Below are 26,379 nucleotides of genomic sequence, written 5' to 3'. Positions count from 1 at the left end.
AAATAAGAAGCATATAATCATATAAGAAAAACATGTATCTCAGCAAGGATAATACTGCACCAGTTTGGTATAGCAGTACAAGTAATCTTTGACTTACAACAGTTCATTTAGTGACCGTTTGAAGTTACAGCAGCGTTGAAAAAAGGGACATGACCGTTTTCACACTTATGACCAGTGCAGCATCTCCATGGTCACGTGATCAAAATTCAGAATTTTATGACGGTCGCAGTGTCCCCTTTTGCAACCTTCTGACAAGCAAAGTCAAGGGGGAAGCCAAATTCACTTAACAACGGTGTTATTAACAATTGCACTGATTCACTTAACAACTGTGGCCAGAAAAGATGTACAAGGGCCCAAAACTCACTTAAAAACCATCTCGGTTAGCAATAGAAATCTTGGGCTCAGTTGTTGTTGTACTAATGTTTACTGTAGGGAATGGGGTGGAAAGGAAGTGAGTCCAGATGTCAGGAATTAGTCTTTCTGGAACATTCTTTCATCCTCTGAGGGAAAAAAAATATGGACGTGGTAGAAGAAAGATCCATATAATGGATCTTTCTTCTACCACCTCCATATTTTCCCCCCCCAGAGGATGAAAGAATGTTCCAGAAAGATGAATTCCTCTGAGAGTCTTTCTGGAACATTCTTTCATCTTCTGGGAAAAAAATATGGACGTGGTAGACGAAAGATCCATTTATAATGGATCTTTCTTCTACCACCTCCATATTTTTTTTTCCCCTCAGAGGATGAAAGAATTTTCCAGAAAGATGAATTCCTCTAAGAGTCTTTCTGGAACGTTCCTTCAGGATGGAGACAAAGAGGAAACGCCACTGCATAAGCAAACATTTTCCCTCCCAGTCTTTTTTGCAGCATTACTTCCGTGCAACACCAAACACAGTACAGCTATTTCGAAATGGGAGGACCACTAAATCGACAGCCACAACCACAACCACAATGACAATGAAAAAAACCAACAAAAAAAGAGGAAACCCACCATATTCTGGGACCTGTCCAGTTCCACGTTTTAGTAACAACCGTACTCTTCGGCCACCGGATTTGATGAGTTCTATTGCTCTGGTGTGGGTCATGTCTCTTGTACTTTCCCCGTTGATTTCAATAATTTGGTCGCCCACCTGCCAGGTTGGGACAAAAAGGAAACCACGTTAGTCCTCGTAGACACAGCATTTCACACATGAGCACCACAGCGATTAATTCACACACTGCTAAGTTCATTGAATCTGGATTTTCGCCCTGCTGCTTAACGGATTAAAGTTCTACGTATCTCAGTCTACCTGCTCCTCCTCTTCTTTCTTATTGTGGCTATTTGGAGTCTCACATCCAAGGTGAATCTTCCAGGAGCCACAATTTGGTGGCGAAAACTAGCCTAAAAGAGACAAACTTGCCGAGTCACCTCGTGATCTTCCAGAACTGACTTAACAGAGTAACAGAGTTGGAAGGGACCTTGGAGATCTTCTAGTCCAACCCCCCCCCCAGCTCAAGCAGGAGACCCTATACTATTTCAGAAAATGGTTGTCCATTCTTTTCTTAAAAACCTTCAGTGTTGGAGCCTTGACAACTTTTGGAGGCTAATTAATTGTTCCCATTGTCAGGAAATGTCTCCTTAATTCTAGGTTGCTTCTCTTTTTGGTTAGTTTCCATCCGTTGCTTCTTCTCCTGCCCTCTGGTGCTTCGGAGAACAGCTTGACTCCTCTTCTTTGGGGCAGCCCCTGAGATACTGGAAGACTGCTATCATGTCACCCCTCATCCTTCTTTTCATTAAACTAGACATACCCAATTCCAGCCACCGTTCTTCATATGTTTTAGCCTCCAGTCCCCTAAGTCATCTTTGTTGCTCTTCTCTGCACTCTTTCTAGAGTCTCAAGATCTTTTTTATAGCACGGTGGTCAAAACTGATTGCAATATTCTTGAATTTGAATGCTCCTAGTCTTGGTCCAACACCTCATCCAATCCACCCCATTGACTTCTGCAAAACTATTTACATTGCAATGACCTCAGGAATGTAATTGGAACCTCAGGAATCTATTGTGTGGTGGCTCTATTGTGTAGAGCTGCAGCCTCAGTCTGTTTCTGAAAATGAAGTTAAGACATCTCACAAATGCAGGAAGAATAATCACTGAGTAGAATATGAAGAACATATGAAGGAAGCTTGCAGGAACTGGGTATGGCTAGTTAGAGAAAAGAAGGACTACGGGTGACCTGATAGCAGTCTTCCAGTATCTGAGGGGCTGCCACAAAGAAGAGGGAGTCAAGCTATTCTCCAAAGCACCTGAAGGCAGGATAAGAAGCAACGGATGGAAACTAATCAAGGAGAGAAGCAACCTGGAACTAAGGAGGAATTTCCTGACAGTGAGAACAATTAATCAGTGGAATGGCTTGCCTTCAGAAGTTGTGAAGTTCCAGTGCTTCATCACTTGAGGTTTTTAAGAAGAGACTTCTCAGAAATGGTATAGGGTCTCCCGCTTGAGCAGGGGGAGTAGAAGATCTTCAAGGTCCCTTCCAGCTCTATTCTGATTGATCAATTGAAGAGTTCAGAATCTCTTTAAGTAAACATATTGTTCCACCCCGTTTGCGTTTCCCCGAATCAACACTTGTGTTTCAGTGGTACCATACACTGAAGGGCCTGCTCGCACACACCGCCCTTCTGCAATTCTGCAAGTCCAGTGTAAGTTGCATCTTAATTACACTTTCCTTTCCTTTTGTTTTTGCATTCAGAAGGAAGTGTGGCCGCCATTCAGCTTAATTCAGATTCATCAGCCATGCAGTGAGCTATGAAATTGGGCGGCTGGCTTTCTGACAACAATGAGCAGATAATATTCGGAGGGAACATCTAAATGACATGATTATTGATAGGCTAATTACAAAGAAAAATATAAATCTTTAAGAAACCATTATAATAAAGGGTACTTGGAGGGGGGGGGACAAACATTTAGAGGTCCTTCAAAATATTTCTTCTATATGTAGGCAAATCATTTATACTGTTCTGATGGAGTTCTCTCAATACGATCAAGAAATGTCTATTGACTCTCTTTAACAAGCCAGATCTTCCCAGCCAAACCAGATCTTCCCTTTATTGATGCAAGGCAATTCCAGCTTCCTGGTCACATTTTTTTCTGGCATTTTGTTTGCATTTCATGAGACGCACAAAAAAAATTTCTCAGTACAAGGCAGAGCAAACATGCTATCGGCAAGGACTGTAATGGTATAATTTTGATCTGTGTATTGCAAGCAAAACCAAAACACATTTTTATTCCAAGCATACTTACACTACTCTGTACGTGTAGAGCTACCGATAGATATAATGCTAATATTCTATTCTATTCTATTCTATTCTATTCTATTCTATTCTATTCTATTCTATTCTACTCTATTCTACTCTACTCTATTCCATTCCATACTCTACTCTACTCTACACTCTACTCTACTTTACTCTATTCCATTCCATTCCATTCTATATTCCAATATCTATTCTATTCTATTCTATTCTATTCTATTCTATTCTATTCTATTCTATTCTATTCTATTCTATTCTATTCTACTCTACTCTATTCTACTCTACTCTACTCTACTCTACTCTACTCTACTCTACTCCATTCCATTCCATACTCTACTCTACACTACACTCTACTCCATTCCATTCTATATTCCATTCTATATTCCAATATCTATTCTATTCTATTCTATTCTATTCTATTCTATTCTATTCTATTCTATTCTATTCTATTCTACTCTACTCTACTCTACTCGTCTTCCCCTTGTCGTGACTGTGGTGCTAATATGCAAACATATTGTGCATGATTGCCCACAACGTGCATTCTCTGGTTCCGTAGAGGATCCAGAGGCGATAGTCTGGATACTGAATTGGATATTAAGTTAGGAGGCCACTGCCATATCCCCATAGATGTTTTATATATAATTATGTGGGTTGTGTATATATATTTGCTTCTCTTCTATTATGTTCTCATCTTTCCTAAAGAATAATGAATTAAAACCTTGCCCCTCCAATAGCCCTGAAATGACAAAACAGATTTTAACATCTCAGTAAATATTTTCAGCAGATGTCCCTGGTTCACCTCAGATGTTTCCAAATAATTCAAAATAATTACCCAAGCTTCGTTTAAAGTTTAAACTTTAAACCAAGGATGCTGCATGTCATTCCTGAATGAGCAAAGTTCGGCCAATCACCCAAATTCATTCCAGGTGGACTATTTCCCGGCCACATCAGAACAAAATGTAATTATGTGCGTGGGCTTCCAGCCTCTGTTAAGTGGCAACTTTTAATGATCAAAACAGCCTCTGATTGTGCACCCAGGGTACCATTGTCTGCCAATTTAATGCATTTCCATAATTAAAGCTCCTGGAACAGACTAATTGCCTGTGCAGAAAATGACATTGTCTTTCTAAATGTGGATTGTAATTTCTAGACAAATTGTTTGGGTATCTTTTCCTTCCCCCATCCTTCCCGTTGACAGAAAGAGAGGGCAAGGCAACTTGTGGTGTTTGGGAAAGTCTGCTCACATGTGGGCTTATAACAAAAACTAAACATAAGTTACCTAACATAGATTAAGTTAGCATGGTTTTACAATCCACCTCAAATACTACAACTACTCCGTACTACTCCATCACCGGAAGCTTTTAAGAAGAGATTGGACAGCCATTTGTCTGAAATGGTAGAGGGTCTCCTGCTTGAGCAGGGGGGGTTGGACTAGAAGACCTCCAAGGTCCCTTCCAACTCTGTTGTTCTGTTCCGTTCTAAAATTACCAAGCTCGGAGAGCACCAAGACCCATACAGTTGAACCCTGAACTGCAAATAGTAGCTCAGGTCAAAATATTTGCGACCCAGCCATTATGAGATGCAAAACGGACTAAAATTATCTGCGTTCGGAAATATTTATCAAATTTAGACATCAATTTAATGACTCTGAGAGTGAAAAACCATTCTGACTGACTTGTGCGCTCTGCATTATTGTCACACCAGAGGTCCCAAGTCCTCAGCTCCTTCTGACCATCAAGTGGTTGCTCACCCTGTTCTAGATAGCCTGAATGAAGCGATGGCTCCATTCCTTCAGGGGTTGTTAAGGATCACAAACGCTAAAGTGTGGGAAGCACCCCGAGTCTTTATTATTAGAAGGAATCCATGCTATTCTTCTTCATTGCTATATATAATGGGGACAAAGGAGAATAGGGCTACATTATGTCCTAGGACAGGTGTGGGGAACCTTGGCTCTTTTATGACTCGTGGACTTCAACTCCCAGAATTCCTGAGCCAGCCATGCTGAGGGGAAAGGGAGAGGTTTCCAAGCTGAGCCATGCTGGCTGAGGAATTCTGGGAGTTGAAGTCCACGAGTTATAAAAGAGCCAAGGTTGCCTACCCCTGGTCTAGGTTCTCCTGCTTGAGCAGGCTTGTTTTTAAAGATCAGACATAGCCTAGTTCAGGGGTAGGCAACCCTGGCCCTTTTATGACTCGTGGACTTCAACTCCCAGAATTCCTGAGCCAGTGTGGTTCAGCATGGAAACCTCTCCCTTTCCCCTCAGCTCGGCTGGCTCAGGAATTCTGGGAGTTGAAGTCCACGAGTCATAAAAGAGCCAAGGTTGCCTACCCCTGTCCTAGGGTGTAGTTTTGGTACTAAGCCTGCAGTGAGCTGGTTAGAGCCTTACAAATTAAGCAACAGAACAAAGCAATGATAGTTCTCTTGTGGGTTTTGTGTCTCTGTGCTTAAGCTGCATCCCATTATCTCATTGAGAATTATTATACTATTGATGTTAAGTTTAGTGGACATTAACCAGTAGTTTCCTGTCCAAGTAGGATGATTAAACCTTATTTGGATGATTTTCCTTAACTAGGAATGCTTTAAAAAAAAAGTAGAGGAATTATCTGGGAAGCAAAAAAGTTTAGGAAGTCCCCATGTCATACAACAGAGAACCCAGAACATAGAATAACAGAGTTGGAAGGAACCTTGAAGGTCTTCTAGTCTGACCCTCTGCTCAAGCAAAAGGCCCTAACCAGGGGTAGGCAACCTTGGCTCTTTTAGGACTCGTGGACTTCAACTCCCAGAATTCCTCAGCCAGCGTGGCTCAGCTTGGAAACCTCTCCCTTTTCCCTCAGCGTGGCTGGCTCAGGAATTCTGGGAGTTGAAGTCCACGAGTCATAAAAGAGCCAAGGTTGCCTACCCCTGCCCTAGACCATTTCAGACAAATGGTTATCCAGTCTCTTTTGAAAACCTCCAACGATGGAGCCCCCACAGGGAAATGATTGGACTTTAATGTTTAATAAATCTGGGTAACACTGTCATTTGATTGATCCTGAATCAATGAATGCCCCGGAAATTGTTAAGCAGCAATATATTTTAGGTGGCCATCTAAATTATGTAGAAGAATAAACCAATATGCATTTTGACCTACACTGTTCTGTTAACAGAAGATTTACATCGAGATTCTGGATGACTCTTTATTTTACGAGTTGTAATTTTCTTCCAAAATATATTCCAGAAATGTTTGCATAATGCAGCAATAAGCTATGCTAATTCATTCCATAGAGGGGAAAAATGTATGTACTCTTATAGATAATTCAGATTTAACCACATTAATTTAACATTATCATTTTTTTAAAAAAAAATAAAAAGTTGAATTTAGCCTGATTAAAACTGAGATTAATAGCCTGACTTTCTTTTTTGCAGGTAATTTTCCATGAATTATGAACATACTTGCAGTTAGACAAGCTGACTATTAAAGAATAAAATTAATCAAAAGTGTAAAAGAAGAAGTCCTTTCTTTTCTGTTTAGGTTTCTTTGACTATAAGAGCTAAACCGTTTTTGAAAATAGGCTATATAATAGATGCCCCATTTGTTTCTTATTAAGATGACATAAAATATGCAGCTGAAATCAATTCAAGTGCCCTCAAGAAAATGCATTTATCTACTTTGTCTATTATTTCACTTATGTCTTACTGCAATGTATTATGTTACTAGAGTTTTAGGATTCTGATCCATCAAAAGCTAATGCCTATTTTATTAAGAGTGGATAAAGAAGAACACAGTAGAGAATTAGTTTCATGTCTTCCAAATGCTTTAGATTAGAAAAAAAAAGATGACCAAAGACTTAGCAATGGGAGTTGAGATTGATGAGAAGGAGATTCCACTTTAAATTCAGAATGGAGCCCGTACGAAGCCTTAACGGAAGCCACTGGAACACAGTGCTAGGCTGCATTAACAGAGGGATACAATCAAAATCACGTGAAGTGTTAATACCGCTTTACAAGGCCTTGGTAAGGCCACACTTGGAATACTGCATCCAGTTTTGGTCACCGCGATGTAAAAAAGATGTTGAGACTCTAGAAAGAGTACAGAGAAGAGCAACAAAGATAATCAGGGGACTAGAGGCTAAAACATATAAAGAACGGTTGCTGGAATTGGGTATGTCTAGTTTAATGAAGAGAAGGACGAGGGGGGACATGATAGCAGTCTTCCAATATCTCAGGGGCTGCCCCAAAGAAGAGGGAGTCAAGCTATTCTCCAAAGCGCCTGAAGGCAGGAAAAGAAACAACGGGTGGAAACTAAGCAAGGAGAGAAGCAACCTAGAACTAAGGAGAAACTTCCTGACAGTTAGAACAATTAACCAGTGGAACAACCTGCCTCCAGAAGCGGTGAATGCTCTAACACTGGAGGTTTTTAAAAAGAGACTGGACAGCCATTTGTCCGAAATGGTATAGGGTTTCCTGCCTGAGCAGGGGGTTGGACTAGATGACCTCCAAGGTCCCTTCCAACTTTACTATTATTATTAACCTAGAATGAATTCCTAAATAATGTTTAGCGTGCTAATTAATTATATTTTTTGTTTAATTATAATAGAATAACAGAGTTGGAAGGAACTTAGGAGGTCCAAACTACCAAAAGGTGTGAAAATGTAAGACATTGCTGGCAATAAACGTTAATACTGCTGACATTCTCTCAGAATAACAAAATAACTAAGGTGGAAGGGACCTTGGAGGTCTTCTAGTCCAACCCTCTACTCAAGCAGAAGTCCTATACCATTCCAGACAAATGGTTCTTCTTAAAAACCTTCATTGATGGAGCACCCACAACATCTGAAGGCAAGCCGTTCCACTGGTTAATTGTTCTCATTGTCAGGAAATTTCTCCTTCGTTCAAGGTTGGTTGATTAATTTCCATCCGTTGCTTCTTGTCCTGCCCTCAGGTGCTTTGGAGAAGAGGTTGACACCCCCCTCTTCTTTGTGGCAGCCCCTGAGATATATTGGAAGACTGCTAGTCCTTCTTTTCATTCAACTAGACATACCCAATTCCTTCAATTATAAAACATAATTCCATCAAATTGCTCAGGGCCCATCTTAGCTACTAGGTGTTAAGTCCTGGGAATAATGGCGCTTGAGACGAAGCATCTCCAACAAGTCTTTATTGTTTGCTCCATTCTACGAACAACGACAAAACCCCAGAGGCGCGCAAGCCTCTATTTATACTCTCCGATCCCCGGGCAATTCCCCCCAGTCACAAGGTAGTCCTTTCCCGCCTTGCGCATGCGCGCAAGGCTGGCGCCGGTCAGTCTGGTCCCGGGCAGCTTTTGCAAATGCCCGGGACTCTTGCAACTTCCCGCGCCTGCTTCTGCAGGCATGGGACACAACACCCCTCCCCCCTAGAATAAACAATGCTGCGCCCGTCATGGACGCCACCTTTGGTAGAAGGGTGTGAAGGAACCGCCGCATCGTGGCAAATCATGCTGTCTAGTAGAAACTCCTTCAGTCGACCCAGGCAGCTCGTAGCGATGTAGCCTTTACTTCTGCACGCTTCTGGCGTCCACCGCGTCCGAGGCAATGAATCTCAGCTGGGCCCTTGTCCTGACGATGTTTGGACCTCCTCCCAGCTGTTGGTAACGCTTGTCCACCTTCGTGTGGATGGTTGCAGTCACTGGAGCGCTTTGAGTGGGCCGTAGAATCTTGGCCACTCCACTTGCAGATCTCTCAGTTGATTTCTCCAGCTCGCTGATCTCTCCGTTGAAATGTGTGTCTCCAAGCCCTGGTCGAGGATCAGGGTCGTCTCTGTAGCCGCACGCACCCTCCAGCGATTTCGTACTGGCAGGATAACGCTGACTTCCACACCGTTCGAGGATCAGGGTCGTTTTCAGCAGCCGCACGCACCCTCCAGCGATTTCGTACTGGCCGGATAACGCGGACTTCTTCGCCGTTTCTTTCCCGGACTTCATTGGGTGAGTCTTCTAGCTTTTCTTAGCTGCAGAGATTGAATCCCACCTTCGTCGCCAGTGTTAAGTCCTGGGAATAATGGCGCTTGAGACGAAGCATCTCCAACAAGTCTTTATTGTTTGCTCCATTCTACGAACAACGACAAAACCCCAGAGGCGCGCAAGCCTCTATTTATACTCTCCGATCCCCGGGCAATTCCCCCCAGTCACAAGGTAGTCCTTTCCCGCCTTGCGCATGCGCGCAAGGCCGGCGCCGGTCAGTCTGGTCCCGGGCAGCTTTTGCAAATGCCCGGGACTCTTGCAACTTCCCGCGCCTGCTTCTGCAGGCACGGGACACAACACTAGGGATCTCAACAACGTGATACCCTTAGAACAGGTGTGCCCAAATATCGCAGCTTTATTCTGTAGCATGGCAAATTTGGGGCTTTTAAGGGATAAAATGGATACGTCGGTGGATAGCAAATTTGAGGCTTTTAAGGTATAAAATGGATCCGTTGATGGATGCTTGCAGAGGAGAAGTTTACAAGGCACACCATTTGTTAAAATGTCCCTCTTTTTCTTCCAGATCTAGCTGAAATGATGTATGTTTTGAGATCATATGCAATTGAGATCATTAGGACTGGATTATTCCTTCATAGTGGGCAGACCAGAAAGCAAATGACACTAACTGAATTTTGGACCATAATTTATCAACTGGAAAATGTCACGTATGACCGCGGCGATGAAGATTTGCTTTCAAAGACGAGGCAATGATACATTAATGGGAGAACCTTTAGCAATGGCGAACGGTGTCCGGTAAATCCCTTGCGGATCAGAAGAACCGAAAAATGGGACGCTTAAAATTTCTGGGTCCTCTGAATTCAGAGTTTCTCGTAGAATCTTTTCATTAGTGCTGAAAAACCGCCATGTCAGCTTCTCAGCCTCCTGTTTAATGAGGGGTTCAAATTAAAACTCATCCCATCTCTACCTGAACACCCCCAGCGAACAAGAAAATGCCATCCGTATGGAGGGTTGGTTCCTCTAGCTGAATTGCTTCTATTTTAGGATGGGGTTCCCCCCTCTAATATTTAATCAGAATCCGCCTCCCTTTAATTTAAATAAATCGTTCCATGTTCTGAACTCTGGGGCAATACAAAACAAATCTTGATCATCCTTTGGGGGATATCCATTTAGCTATATTAAGACACTCTCATATCCTTCTCCTCAATTTAAACATTCCCACTTCCTGCTCCCGAAGGTTCCTAATTATAAAGTTGTCTTTCCATCTTCAAACAGGTACTTTGGTAATAGTGACTCCAGCTAAAGAGGAAAAAAATTGCATCTTGGCAGGACTGCTCTTTAGAAGGCCAGATCCTGAAGTTGAAACTCAAATACTTTGGCCACCTAATGAGAAGGAAGGGCTCACTGGAGAAGAGCCTAATGCTGGGAAAGATGGAGGGCAAGAGAAGAACGGGACGACAGAGAATGAGGGGGCTGGATGGAGTCACTGAAGCAGGAGGCGGGAGCTTCAATGGACTCCAGAAGATGGTAGAGGACAGGAAGGCCTGGAGGAACATCGTCCATGGAGTCGCGATGGGTCGGACATGACTTCGCAACTAACAACAACAAGGAATAAAACCTTACAAAGAGAATGAGGTGGCTGGATGGAGTCCCTGAAGCAGGAGGCGTGAGCTTCAATGGACTCCAGAAGATGGTAGAGGACAGGAAGGCCTGGAGGAACGTTGTCCATGGGGTCGCAATGGGTCGGACACGACTTTGCAACTAACAACAACAAGGAATAAAACCTTACAAAGACCGGCGTGGGGTAGTTTTATTCCTTGGAAGATACTTTGATGTGCAGATAAATCTGCCACAGTGATCAGACAGATTTGCTTAGCGCTGTTCATGTGTTCCTCACGTAACAACTATTGTTTTGTGCCATTACCGAGGCTCATGTTTTTAATTCTGTGACTTAACTTTATTAATTTGCACATCAGCTCAGCGAGGAGAGTGTTGCTTTCCCTTTGAAACGAAACGACGGGGGGAAAAAGGAAGGGAAAACACAGATGGCTAATACTGATGTTTTGCTCTTCTGAAGTCTATCAATGCTGTAGGATAGATTGGTTCCTCAAGAAAACACTTCACTGCAAATGTATTAGTATATAATGCTATGCAATCGCAACATCTGGCTCACAGCCCTCAACGTTATTTTGTACACCAAACAAATGAAGAGATAATTATTTATTGTGGTGGGAGCCCATTGAAGTCAACCCAGCCTATTCCTAGTCTGCATCTGGGGTACTGCTAGGAATTACCCAGTTTGACAGGGAGTGTGGAATTAGCTTGGACTCACTGTGCAACAACAAAAGGACAAGTCCACACACACACACACACACCCCTCAAATCCTTGGAGCCTTATCTAATTGTTCCCAGGCGTAGGCTGCCAGACTGGGACAGATTCCTGTATTATAGGCTGAAGATAATAAAGTAGTTAGTTTAAACCCTGCAAGTGTGGGTTGTTTATGCCTACAGGTACACCCTACCAGCATAGTGTTTCAAGTCCCAACAACTTCATATTAATAGAAGAACAGAGTTGAAAGGGACCTTGGAGGTCTTCTAGTCCAACCCACTGCTCAAGCAGGAGACCATATTCCATTTCAGACAAATGGCTGTCCAGTCTCTTCTTAAAGGCCTCCAGTGATGGAGCACCCACAACATCTGGAGGCAAGTCTTTCCACTGATTAATTATTCTCATTGTTCAGGAAATTTCTCCTTAGTTCTAGGTTGCTTCTCTCCCTGTTTAAGTTTCCATCCGTTGCTTCTTATTCAGCTTTCAGGTGCTTTGGAAAATAGATTGACCGCCTGTTATTTGTGGCAGCCCCTATTGGAACACTCTTATCATGTCGCCTCTAGTCCTTCTTTTCACTAGATTAGACATATTTACCGCAACCTTTCTAACACATTTATTAAATGTTTATGTTTATTAACATACACATATTTATAGACTGACAGTTACGGATGCACAGACTCCAGCATTGATATTTCACCCTGTGCATTTTTAGTGAGCGATAAGCTTAATTTTGCTTAATGCCACTGGCTTTCCATGATCGGTTAGCATTTACTTCCTTAAGCTGCCTTACCCTCATTCGTCCGTTTCTTATTGCTGGCCCGTCTTCTGCCAATCTCAAGACATACAGGTCCATTTTGTATTCTCTCCCTCCACGAATACTGAATCCAAACCCTTTGGCTCCCTTTTCCAAGTCCACAGTAAAATAATCAAAATCCTAGACAAACCAAGGGAGAGAAGAAAAATTAACAATTTTAAGAAATGGTAGCTGGGCAGTGGGGACATGGTAGCTGGGCAGTGGGGACAAGACTCCGCCCTTGTGCCGCGTCGCGCGCAGATGATGCTGTGGGGCACGGGCGGAAGGCATGGCTGCCATGGCGCTGTTGGACTGCCTGGGTGATCTGTGTTGGGCTGTGAAGGTGATAGGTGGCCCAGCGGGCACGGCGGAGTGTGGACAGGGGTGGGGGGCAGTTTTTGGGCACTTGGTTTCTAAAGGTTATATATATATTTGGCTGACACTCTATGCTTATCAAATCTGTGTCTTGATGGAGGATGTCTCAGTATAACCTTGCTGGAGTTGGCAAGCATGTCAGAATCTGGGCATCTGTGCAATTTATGTGCGGATAATGTCTGTTTGGACAGCTCACACAGCAACGCAAACAGATACATAAGGTACGAGCTGCTGAACCAACAGTCGGGTTTTTTTTTGCTTGAGTGCCTTTGTGGGTTTTAAAAATGATTTTCTAATTAACAGAAGAATTGATCTGTCAAAGGGGGTGAAAAAAGTGGCAATGTTTGCACAGTCGTTCCGCAGAGTTTATATTTAGCCAATCTGCGGGTGGAACTGCTTAGATTATCCATGTGTAAAAGTGACCCTCTTGGTCTCTCGCTTACACAAATGACGTGGCTCCCATCCAAAGTACAAAAAGGAGCAGCATTTGACTTGATTAGCTATTCCTTTCAGCCACAGTATCTGGGAAGGCATGTTTTTAAATGCAGAAGAGTTTCTGCAGCTCGCTTTCACACACAGCACCACACTTTACAAAGAAAGTGAAAGAAAACATTTACTTATTCGTGTTTTCTGTCCTACTTCTTAACCGAAACCTTTTCCAAAAACTAACAGAACAGATAAAAGTAAAGGTTTCGTGTCCAACTGTAAGGGGCGGTGCTCATTTCTATTTCTTAGTTGAGGAAGCCAGCATTGTTGGAAGACACTGCCCGCAGTTATGTGGCCAGCAAGGCTATATGCTGAAGGCACTTGGACCGCTTTACCTTCCTGCTGAAGTAATGCCTATTTATCTACTCGCATTTGCATGCTTTAGAACTGCTAGATGGGCAGGAGCGAGGACCGAGGAACAGGAGCTCACCCCGTTGCGTGGTGCCGGGTCTCAAACCCAGCCTGTCAGCTTTCCAGTGACACTGATTGTCAAGAATGAAACTTTGGCAGCTACGTGCCTCTTCGTTTTGACTTGCCATTAGAGAAGGGGTTCCCAACCAGGGATGCTCACACCCCCTGGGGGTGCGAGACAATATTCCAGGGGGTGTGAAAACTTGGCTTTAGAAATTTCAAACTTATAGTGTACATGCATAATTCGTTGCTGTTATTTCGAACTTTTGTAAGGGGTTGCGAGAATATATCAGAAGCGTTCTAGGGGTGCGGGGTATAGGAAAGGTTGTGAACTGATGCATTAGAGTTGGGGGGGAGGTGATGCTTCAGAAGTGTTTAGATGGAGAAATGAAACCTTTATGATTCTGCTGAAGACCAGTGAGAACCTGAACCATTTCCAAGGACACTGCAGTAGGTGTTGAGGAGAAGCAGACAGTTCCCATAACAAAGTGAAATTGTTTACAGGGGCTATGTGAGAGGGCGGGGGTTTGGCCGAAGAGACTATTATTCATTTCTATGAATCGGTGTCTTTGGAACCTCAGAGTTAATTTTGCTTCGACGGTACCATGCCGTGTTTTCAATAAACAATAAGATTTTCGAAAATGGAATGAACCTGGTGATTTATTTGGATCCTCGAGCTAAATGTTGACATTGATGAAGGGAAATACCTGAGGTGGTCTGTAATCCGATAAGGGGAACTGCCTGGTGTCTGGAGAATGCTGTCGGTAGTCTATCAAAGGCGGTTGCCGGTAATCCAAAGGGGGGGATTGCTGGTAATCTAATACTGGCGGATGCCGATAATCTAACGGAGGCTGCCTGTAATCTGTAAACGGAGGTTGCCGAATGTCAGGTTTGACATCCTGCCTTGCTTTTACTTCCGACCTATAACTAAACAAGAAAAGAACAATGGCATTAGGACCGGAACACTCTGTTGTTGGTTAAATTGCGAACCTGTAAAACACATGCTGGATTGCTGGATTGTACGTGTGCAATTCGGAAATAAACCTCAGTTTGAGTATGTGCGAGAAATAGGTGGGGATAGCGATGCCTGCCCTATGACGCTGGGTGCAGTATTTCAGTAGGCGGTGAAGAGGGGAAGGCAAAGGTTGTGTTGCAGTTGACTCGTCCACTAGATCAATCGAAAATGAACCAGTTTTTTAAATGGAACAGTGGTTTGCGTCACACCGCTTTGATGATGACAGTTACAGCAGGGGTGTCAAACTGCTGACCCGCGGGCCAGATGCATCATGCCGAAACCGCGCCCACCCCATTGCCAGCAATGGAAAAAAAGTTGCGATACGTCGCGACACATCACGTGACATTGCGAGTTTGACACCCCTATGTTACAGGGTGCCTTTGTTCCCAGGTGGGAGATTTTTTTTCGCAGAAGGAATTTTCAAACCTCGTAAGACGTGATGAGAAGTGCTTCAATTTGAATGGCAATTATGTCGAAAAGTAATGTAATGTTGTATTTTTCTAATGTGCATAAGTTCTGTATCTGCGAGTGTCTGTCATTGAAACCAAACGGAGGCTTATTTCCGAATTGGTCTCATAAAACCGAGTACCACTAAGTTTGGCTAAGTAATCAAAGCATGCAGCATTTCATTTTCAATTTGGAGGGCCCTGGTTGAAAAGGAGAAGACTCATCCTGAGACGTCCGTAGGATGACCAGGTATGGTTCTGGTGTACAAAACCACGTAGATGCTGTAAGGACAGAAATGGAGAAGCACTAGGACAGGGGTCTTCAAACTTGGCCGCTTTAAGACTTGTGGACTTCAACTCCCAGAATTCCTCAGCCAGCCCTGGCTGGCTAAGGAATTCTGGGAGTTGAAGTCTACAAGTCTTAAAGTGGCCAAGTTTGAAGACCCCTGCGCTAGGAGAATATTTACAACAGGATGAGATTTAAGAGGCAGAGAACATAAAACCAGCCTATGTGTCAGAGGCAAAGAATCAGAACCATACGTTACGTTGCAGCTCAGAGAATTTATTGCTGCATAGGTAGTCCTCAACTTACAACCACAATTGAGCCCACAATTTCCGTTGCTAAACAAGACAATTGTTAAATGGGTTTTGGCCCCGTTTTATAGCTTTTCTTGCCACGTTAAGTTAGTAACACGGTGAATCTGACTCCCCCTCGAATTTGCTTGTCAGGAGATTGCAAAGGGGGATCGCGTGACCCCGGGACACTGCAACCGTCGTAAATATGAGTCAGTTGCCAAGCATCCAAATTTTGATCACGTGACCGTGGGGATGCTGCAACCGTCGTGAGAAAACAGTCATCAGTCACTTTTTTTCAGTGCTGTTGTAACTGTGAACTGTTATACTAAATGAATGGTTGTAAGTCAAGGAGTACCTGTACACGAGAATCTAGTCAATGAAAGTTCAATTCTAAATTGGCACCAGTGGAATTCAGGAGGGGTTGAACTTAAATCGTTTGTGGGAATGTACGGATTCTAGGCTAAGGACTCGTTTAACTCCGCCCGCCCCTCTCCTGTTCTATGAATGGAAATCTTTCTTCGTACCAACCAAAGCGTTAAGTCAAGCTGAGCTTCAGCCCAATAAGCTCTTCCCACCTTCCCACTGGAACCAAGAGCCAACGATTCCTGCGTTACCTGTTTTCATGTCCTTGAGTCTGTAGAGGTTGTGGAGGGGCTGGTTGTGCTACAGGGCTCTGCTGAGTCCCAGGGCTGTGTTGCTGGGCCATGGGAGACTGCTTTTCTGAGCTGGGTGCGGAAGCTGGGCTGCTCACCTCTGCATGGTGGAACAAGAGAGGTTAGAGAGTTGTCACTCCAGATGGCAATAAGTGAAGAAAAAAGAAGGCAACTAGTCCAATCAAACTATCTATTTTCTCTCTCAATCTCTCACCTCTCACCTCTCATCTCTCATCTCTCTCTCTCTCTCTTTATCTATCTATCTATCATCTCTCTCTCTATTATCTCTCTCTCATCTCTCTCTTTCTCATCTCTTTCTCTATGTCTGTCTGCCTGTCTGTCTATATATCTATCATCTCTCTATATATATCTATCATATCTCTCTCTCTATTATCTCTCTCTCTCTCTCTCTCTCTCTCTCTCTCTCTCTCTCTCTCTCTCTCTCTCTCTCTCTCTCTCTCTCTCTCTCTCTCTCTCTATCTATCTATCTATCTATCTATCTATCTATCTATCTATCTATCTATCTATCATCTATTTATCATATCTATCTATCTATCTATCTATCTATCTATCTATCTATCTATCTATCATATCTAAATCTATCTATCTATCTATCTATCTATCTATCTATCTATCTATCTATCTATCTATCTATCTATCTATCTATCTATCTATCATCTATCTTTGCTTTTATGGTTTGTAAATTAGATCTAAAACACCCCTCTTCACTTAGTCGGTTCCACTGAATCAAAGTTTATTAAAACTGAGATGTTTTGTTAATCGTCCAAGTAATTTTTTTTCAGTCGAAATGGAAATGTTTGGTTAGGTAGAAAGTCAGAGAGTACAGACTGCAGGGTGGGGTGGGGTGGGGGTCCTCCACCAAAATGAAGAGCAACGTGGAAAAACAAACAAATGCAAAATGGAATGAGACGGCAACTATTAGAGGCTGTAAAGATGATTTCCAATTGCTAGTTGGGACAAAGCTAATTTTTGTCACAAGGCAAAGGAACATACTCCATCCTGGTGGATTGAAATATATCCTATTTCCCGGAAAACAAGACCTAATTGGAAAATAAACTCTCGCATGATTTTTCAGGGTGCTCATAATATAAGCCCTACCCCTAAAATAAGCCCCAGTTAAGATTGCCAGCCAGACTGACGCATTTAGTATCGTATTTCCCCCCAAAATAAAACCTAACTGGAAAAGAAGCCTTAATGCTTCTTTTGGAACAAAAATTAATATAAGACCTGGTCTTATTGGTGGGGAACTATGGGGTATTTTTGTCATTTGAAGGGCTGAGATTGTACTCCATCCAGCCAATAAAGGTAAATGTTTGTAGCCCAGGGTTGAAATGAGGATAGTTGTTTTCAAGAAGATATTTCATGACCTAAACTAGATAACATTATCAGTATCCAGCAAGGTCTGCAGGGGTCCAGCAATACCCCTGATATAATGTCAGGCCCTGCCCAGCCCATTGAAAACATCTCCCCTTTCCCAAGAGAGCCATTGGGATTAATTGGTTCCTCCCTCAAGTTCCCTCCTGAATTTTTAAGGGTCAAGGACTTACCTTCCTGAGGAATGATGCGAAGAGTTACGCTAAGGCCAGCATCTTTAATTAGCTTCACAATATCGGCGTGAGGCATGTTAATAATGGACTGGCCATTCACAGCTAAGATCCGGTCTCCGACTTTCAATTTCGCACAGCGATCAGCAGGACTCCCTTCAATTATCCTCCCTATTTTATGGGGTACGGCTGGAAGACAAAAGAAGGGGTAGATAAGAGGCAAGCAACAGATACAATATTTATAGACAGACAAAATGGCTCCCCCCTGGAAAATGTCTAGACTCTAGACCAGTGTTTCTCAACCTTGACAATTTTAAGGCATGTGGACTTCAACTCCCAGAATTCCACAGCCAGCATTGCTGGCTGTGGAATTCTGGGAGTTGAAGTCCACATGCCTTAAAATCGTCAAGGTTGAGAAACACTGCTCTAGACCGAGCTTGCCCAAGTTCTCCTAGTTGTTCCTGCCCTAGTTATTTACTCTTTGTCCTTTGGTTTCTTTACTGCCTGAGCTTCCACTGTCATCTTGGTTGTTTTCTTTCTACACTTCAGCTGTTATTGGAAGGAATGACAAAAATGAGGTAAGTAGAGGAGCCGTATCTTCAAAACCCCTGCCGTCTATTAGAAATGCATCTTCTCTTGAAGATCCATCGGAAGACAAAATAGCTTCTCATAGCCCTGTCTTTGCTGAAGGTGACAATGGCACAGACTAGTTACAGAAGTCCTTCAGTGTCTACATTGTGGAAGTCTACTGCATCATGGTGGCCCCGCTTGCAAGTTTTCTCAAGATGGCTGAGGAAATGTAAGAGATTACCCCATCACAGAAAACGTATGGCACTTTCAGTAGGCTGTCCCCTGGAAACTACCTGGACAGAAACAATTCAACGATGGCTACAACTACTCGTTGCAGGGCAATCCTACAACAAGAGAAGCTTTCTCTGTTCAAAAGTAGGGGTGTCATGATGGCTTCCCACCAGTATAAGATGGGAAGCAGACAAAACCTGCATTGGATGCTGTAACATGATTGAACACGGAGAAGAATCCCAAAAGATATATACATCACGGGGTGGGGTGGGGTAAACAACAAAAATAACAGCAATAACAACAACTAGATCATTTCTACAACCAGAGCATTCTGTGGTGACCCAGTGGTTAGAATGCAGTATTGCAGGCTGACTGCCCACTGCCAGCAGTTCGATCCTGACCAGTTCAAGGTTAACTCAGCCTTCCATCCTTCTGAGGTCGGTGAAATGAGGACCCAGATTGTTGGGGGCAATAAAGCACCATGAAGCGGTATATAAGACTAAGTACTATTTCTATTTCAGTTCTGGCCACTCTTGAACACACGAACCCAAGCTCTCAAAACATATTAAGGCAGGAGTCTTCAAACTTGGCCCTTTTATGACTTGTGGACTTCAACTCCCAGAATTCCTCAAATAGGCACGGTGGATGAGGAATTCTGGGAGTTGAAGTCCACAAGTCATAAAAGGGCCAAGTTTGAAGACCCCTGTATTAAGGCCTTAAAAGACCCACTACTTGGATTATTAGCTATTCACATACAAAACATTTCTGAATACAGTTGTTCCCATTCAGGCTGCTGGTTTATGTTTAGGTGGGTTTTAATTGTTTTATTCTTCTTTATGGATTTTATAGGCTGCTCCAAATCTTCTGAAGTGGCTGGTACATATTAAAACAAATAAATTAAAGAGGTGCCAGACTTCATTTCAGTGTAGAACTGGGCAAATAATTTTTTTTTCAATGCCATGTTGTTGATACATTACGGATGTTTGTGTTGCTAATGCCGACTAAATCTAAATCTGTACTTACTGAACAAATTACCATGCAATTCAGTTATGAAGGAAACTTATAGAATGGCCACAGAAAATGACCATCTCTAGCCGGGCTTGAAAAACGCTAAGATGATTTGACGTGGTGAGGACCCAGGGTAATAATCATCTACTGTATCTGTTACGATGGAGAGTTCTGATTTTTTTTTACCTGATTTTTAAAATATGAGCATATATATTTACAAAAATGTTGGAATAATTAGGAGATTACTGCCTCTGGTGTAGAGCAGAAGAGTCACCTCGTAGAGTCACATATGAAGAAAGAAAGAAAGAGAGAGAGAGAGAGAGAGGAGAAAAAGGAAGGAAGAAAGGAAGAAAGAAGAAAGAAAGAAAGAAAGAAAGAAAGAAGAAAGAAAGAAAGAAAGAAAGAAAGAAAGAAAGAAAGAAAGAAAGAAAGAAAGAAAGAAAGAAAGAAAGAAAAAAAAAGATCCTTAAGGGTCTAAAAATGGAGTAGAGATTTCACCAATCCATTAATTTCCAGAATTCTTCTCAAACTAGATAAGGGTGGCTTTAACTGACCAATTATCAGTTAAATACATCTACAAATGGTTGTCTCTCCTGTTCTTTTTTATTTTTTATTTTTGCTTAATCCCATGTTCTCATATCTAAACTTTCAACAGCTGGATGACAGCTACACTACAAAGAAATCCAGAACATGTTAATTCCTCGTACCCAGCCACCTAGCGTTGGCCTTTCCGACTTCTTCCATTGACAGTAGACCATGATGCCTTATTAGATACAATTAGGGTCACCCAACTTTGCACGAGACGATCTTAGCAGCGCCCTTCTAAGACAGCTGATTTTTCACCAGCCTGTTTCACAAATTTCGGGCTCCGTCGTGGTCCCAAGTCAAGGACTGTCTGTAAACCCTTCAACTTTAGCCACCCAAAATGTAAATCAAAAAGTAGCACTATTGAGCAGAAAACGTCAATCAAAAAGTAGCACTATTGAGCAGAACTTGGTTACACTGAGCAAGACTCTGCCCCTTTGGTGTGTGTATGTGTGTGTGTGTGTGCTTTGTGGCATTGTGAGAGTCCAACGCCAGTCTCTCCTTTTGATCACAGTGATGGATTTTGCCCCAATAATGGCCTCTTAAATTCAATGTGGATGCCTAAGGAGGTCCTGGATAATGGCTGCTAAAGAAATGGCTTCAGGCTAAACCCAGCTTACATTTATCTAGTCTAAGACAGTGAAATATTATTACTTTCAGCACAGATGAAAATAATTCTCGTGCTCTCTTTTTTCCCCCCCCCCGACTGCCTTTTTCACTCATCTATTCGTTTTGACAGAAAGCGCATAAAACATGCAGGCGCTTGCTGCTTAATTTTTTTAAACCCCAAAAAATCTTCCAGGGGGAGAGCTCGTAAATCAGCAGATATTTATTTACCGAAAGCAGAGAAGAGCTGTCTAGTCCTTTGTCCTATCTTTTTTTTTTTTTAAATCCTTTTCATTCTCTTTCCAGTTAAAAAGAAAAAAGTGGAGCCTAAGTTTCTCTTGCAAAATAGCCAGACAGGGCAATTTTGAGCAGTTAACTCAGGGGTAGTCAACCTTGGCTCTTTTATGACTCGTGGACTTCAACTCCCAGAATTCCTGAGCCAGCTAAGCTGGCTCAGGAATTCTGGGAGTTGAAGTCCACGAGTCATAAAAGAGCCAAGGTTGACTACCCCTGAGTTAAATGGACAGAAAAAGAAGACAAATGATCAAACCTCGACCTGCTGAATTATTGGTAAAGCAGTTGTATCATAGATACACTCAGATCGTCATTTCAAAAAAAAAAAAAAAAAGACTGCCTTCCCATGATTGGTTAGGAGTGTGAATGGGTTTCTGGGCGTGGAAGCCTCTGTTTTAGGGTTAATGGAACTCTACAAAGAGATATTTGCGCAGAGGCCCCTTGCAGATTAATTAAGGTGTTTTCTAGCTATACACCGCAAAAGAGAATTTCAGAGTGAAATTTTTTTCCTTCCCTTCTTCCTCCAGAACAAGAGTCTGCCTAGTTTGATTGAAAGCGACTGCAATAGAGAGAAGCAAAAACGCAAACCCAGTGTTTGCTTTTCCAGACAATAATTTAGTAAAAGAAAAAAAAATGTCAACCAAAAATATAGGGTATCTGTCTGTCTGCCTGCCTATCTCTCTCTTTCTCTCTCTCTCTTTCACATCTATCTATATTTTATCTATTTATCTATATCTGTTTTATTTATAATCTATCTGTCTATCTGTCTATCTGTCTATCTATCTATCTATCTATCTATCTATCTATCTATCTATCTATCTATCTATCTATCTATCTATTTTCTATCTATATTTTATCTATTTATCTATATCTATCTATCATCTATCTGTCTATGTCTTTCTCTCTCTCTATATATATATATCAATCTATATTTATATATATCAATCTCTATCATCTTTCTCTCTCTCTCTCTCTCTTTCTTTCTCTTTCTTCCTTTTTCTTTCTTTCATCACCCCCCCTCTATCTATCTATCTATCTATCTATCTATCTATCTATCTATCTATCTATCTATCTATCTATCTATCTATCTATCTATCTATCTATCTATCTATCTATCTATCTATCTATCTATCTAACTATCTTTTATCTCTTTATCTATATCTATCTATCTATCATCTATCTGTCTATCTGTCTTTCTCTCTCTCTCTTTATATAAATCAATCTATATTTATATCTCAATCTATATTTATATATATCAATCTATCATCTTTCTCTCTCTCTCTCTCTCTCTTTCTTTCTCTCTCTCTCTCTCTCTCTCTCTCTCTCTCTCTCTCTCTCTCTCTCTCTCTCTCTCTCTCTCTCTCTCTCTCTCTCTCTCTCTCTCTCTCTCTCTCTCTCATCATCTATCATCTTAATCTATACATCTCTCTCTTTCTTTAAAATTTCCCATTTCATTCGTTGGGGAGAGAGCAGCTACTCCTAAGCGAGGGATGGCTAATAAGCTATATCCTGCAACCCATGGCCAGCTGACCTGAAACAATCACAGGTTTCCTGTGAATCTGTAGCTAAGTACGGCAAATATTGCTAATTTTGACAAGGATACGATCCTCTAGAAAGCCTCGACTACGGATGGAAATATTCGAGGAGAACACTGAAATACAGTGGGCACAATCCAGAGAAAGTTAACTATGAAATCAATGGGGCTTAAGTGCTGATCTCTGAGCTTAAATCTCATTGATTTCAACTGAACATAAGCTCACTTAGCTTTCTCTTGATTGTATCCAATGACGTCTTCCAGCCTGGGTCTTCTGGTATGTAAGGCTGAGAATGACTCTGGATCCCACTAAATTCTCAAAACATCAAGCTTGCATCAAGGGAACTGCAAACAAACAAACAAAACCCACGGGAAATTTCTACCATGAAATCCAAGTTCACGTATGAACGTCAACAGGTCATACAAAATATATTCTCGAAAGGGGTTTTTCAGCTTCATCTCCTGCATGCCGAAGAGACCGGACAGCCATTTTCCCAAAATGCTACTTCCTTGAGTAGGGAGTTGGATTAGACACTACACCAGGGCTGTCAAACTCAATTTCATTGAGGGCCACATCAGCATTGCGGTTGCCCTCGGGGGACCGGGTGGGTGTGGCCAGGGTGGGTGCGGCCTACTAGGTGGGCGTGGATGGAGTGGGTGTGGCCTACTGGGTGGGCATGGCCAGCTCTACATCGTTCGCGTCAAGGGTGCCTGTGGGGGCCTGAGCAGGAGTGGGACAGATCTGAGGGTCTCTGGCAGAAGGGGGTGGGACCGGGGCAAGCGCCAAGGCATGGCCCACTGGAGGAGCCCCACTGCCTGCCGAAACCCCTCCGCCGGAGCCCATCAAGCCGGATATGTGAAGTAGGCGAGGGCCATTTGCTGGCCACTTCCAGGCGATGGTCCATTTCTTCATTCCTCACAAAGGGTGACACCTCCCCAGCATGCACCCAGGGGGCAGGCCCGACACGGCAGGGGCTGGTTCCTCGCTGTTTCCAGATGGCCTTGTGGAGCTAAGACTGAATGCGTTTCAGCATAGATGGCCACCACAAAATTGTACATTGGCTCCCGCCCGGCCTGGGCCAGGGCCAAGGTAGCGGGGGCTGTTCCCTCACTGTTTCCAGGATGGCTTCGCGGGCCACATGAAACCACTTTGCGGGCTGCATTCGGCCCCCGGGCCTTGTGTTTGACATGTCTGCACTAGAGGATCTCCAAAGTACCTTCTAACCTTATTATTCTATGTCCTATGCCATTTTAAAAGATAAGTAAAGCACTTCTCTAATTTCTCTTCATCCTTTTCCAAGGGGAACCATTAATGCTGCAATTTAATACTATGCGAATTATCAGGCAGATTGCCCCTTTAGCACGGAGGTGAATGATTCACAGAGTCCTATTCCCATGATGAATTTACGACTCTCTCCCATTAGTTGTTTTTTTTTTTGGGTCATAAGTGACAGGTAAGTGCACAAATTGTAAAAAACGGTAATTCAACACGAGTAACTTAACAGGACTTCCTTTTCCAAAAACAACACCGTAAGGACATACTGTACTAAATGCACTTTACGCTGCCTAACATTTTTGTCTTTCTGACTCTGATGAGGCCTGCAAATAGCTAACCTGGGTTCTTTATGCCCTGCTTGTTAGATGTGATGCTTAATATTTATTCCTTCCTTTAGAGCTGCAGAGCCTGACACAAATGGAAACATTAGCACATGGATAGGGAACTCTTTACATCTTACGTGTTTGGTAATGANTCTCTCTCTCTCTCTCTCTCTCTCTCTCTCTCTCTCTCATCATCTATCATCTTAATCTATACATCTCTCTCTTTCTTTAAAATTTCCCATTTCATTCGTTGGGGAGAGAGCAGCTACTCCTAAGTGAGGGATGGCTAATAAGCTATATCCTGCAACCCATGGCCAGCTGACCTGAAACAATCACAGGTTTCTTGTGAATCTGTAGCTAAGTCCGGCAAATATTGCTAATTTTGACAAGGATACGATCCTCTAGAAAGCCTCGACTACGGATGGAAATATTAGAGGAGAACACTGAAATACAGTGGGCACAATCCAGAGAAAGTTAACTATGAAATCAATGGGGCTTAAGTGCTGATCTCTGAGCTTAAATCTCATTGATTTCAACTGAACATAAGCTCACTTAGCTTTCTCTTGATTGTATCCAGTGACGTCTTCCAGCCTGGGTCTTCTGGTATGTAAGGCTGAGAATGACTCTGGATCCCACTAAATTCTCAAAACATCAAGCTTGCATCAAGGGAACTGCAAACAAACAAACAAAACCCACGGGAAATTTCTACCATGAAATCCAAGTTCAGGTATGAACGTCAACAGGTCATACAAAATATATTCTCGAAAGGGGTTTTTCAGCTTCGTCTCCTGCATGCCGAAGAGACCGGACAGCCATTTTCCCAAAATGCTACTTCCTTGAGTAGGGAGTTGGATTAGACACTACACCAGGGCTGTCAAACTCAATTTCATTGAGGGCCACATCAGCATTGCGGTTGCCCTCGGGGGGCTGGGTGGGTGTGGCCAGGGTGGGTGCGGCCTACTAGGTGGGCGTGGATGGAGTGGGTGTGGCCTACTGGATGAGCATGGCCAGCTCTACATCGTTCGCGTCAAGGGTGCCTGTGGGGGCCTGGGCAGGAGCGGGACAGATCTGAGGGTCTCTGGCAGAAGGGGGTGGGACCGGGGCAAGTGCCAAGGCATGGTCCACTGGAGGAGCCTCACTGCCTGTTGAAACTCCTCCGCCGGAGCCCATCAAGCCGGATATGTGAAGTAGGCGAGGGCCATTTGCTGGCCATTTCCAGGCGATGGTCCATTTCTTCATTCCTCACAAAGGGTGACACCTCCCCAGCATGCACCCAGCGGGCAGGGCCGATGTGGCAGGGGCTGGTTCCTCGCTGTTTCCAGATGGCCTTATGGAGCTAAGACTGAATACGTTTCAGCATAGATGGCCACCACAAAATTGTACATTGGCTCCCGCCCGGCCTGGGCCAGGGCCAAGGTAGCGGGGGCCGTTCCCTCACTGTTTCCAGGATGGCTTCGCGGGCCACATGAAACCACTTTGCGGGCTGCATTCGGCCCCCGGGCCTTGTGTTTGACATGTCTGCACTAGAGGATCTCCAAAGTACCTTCTAACCTTATTATTCTATGTCCTATGCCATTTTAAAAGATAAGTAAAGCACATCTCTAATTTCTCTTCATCCTTTTCCAAGGGGAACCATTAATGCTGTAATTTAATACTATGTGAATTATCAGGCAGATTGCCCCTTTAGCACGGAGGTGAATGATTCACAGAGTCCTATTCCCATGATGAATTTACGACTCTCTCCCATTAGTTTTTTTTTGGGGGGGGGGTCATAAGTGACAGGTAAGTGCACAAATTGTAAAAAACGGTAATTCAACACGAGTAACTTAACAGGACTTCCTTTTCCAAAAACAACACCGTAAGGACATACTGTACTAAGTGCACTTTACGCTGCCTAACATTTTTGTCTTTCTGACTCTGATGAGGCCTGCAAATAGCTAACCTGGGTTCTTTATGCCCTGCTTGTTAGATGTGATGCTTAATATTTATTCCTTCCTTTAGAGCTGCAGAGCCTGACACAAATGGAAACATTAGCACATGGATAGGGAACTCTTTACATCTTACGTGTTTGGTAATGA

General features: G+C 43.0%; 1 protein-coding gene across 1 annotated transcript in view; it reads right to left on the bottom strand.

Moving 5' to 3' along the window:
* The window catches only part of LOC107298274 (membrane-associated guanylate kinase, WW and PDZ domain-containing protein 2), a gene marked incomplete at its 5' end in the record, with an annotated part of 59,243 nt that overhangs the window by 23,448 nt on the left and 9,416 nt on the right, over nt 1–26,379 (bottom strand). The window contains 5 exons of the mRNA XM_015827648.1: nt 992–1,130; nt 12,345–12,488; nt 14,327–14,546; nt 16,271–16,409; nt 17,878–18,063. Coding sequence (XP_015683134.1) covers nt 992–1,130; nt 12,345–12,488; nt 14,327–14,546; nt 16,271–16,409; nt 17,878–18,063 — 828 coding nt within the window. The remainder of the gene's footprint in view (nt 1–991; nt 1,131–12,344; nt 12,489–14,326; nt 14,547–16,270; nt 16,410–17,877; nt 18,064–26,379) is intronic.

This window comes from Protobothrops mucrosquamatus, unplaced genomic scaffold (assembly GCF_001527695.2).
Source record: "Protobothrops mucrosquamatus isolate PMUCROS unplaced genomic scaffold, P.Mucros_1.0 scaffold3841, whole genome shotgun sequence".
In the NCBI taxonomy this organism is placed as follows: Eukaryota; Metazoa; Chordata; class Lepidosauria; order Squamata; family Viperidae; genus Protobothrops; species Protobothrops mucrosquamatus.
Note: the sequence above shows the minus strand (reverse complement) of the source record. Positions and strands in the feature narration are given on the sequence as shown.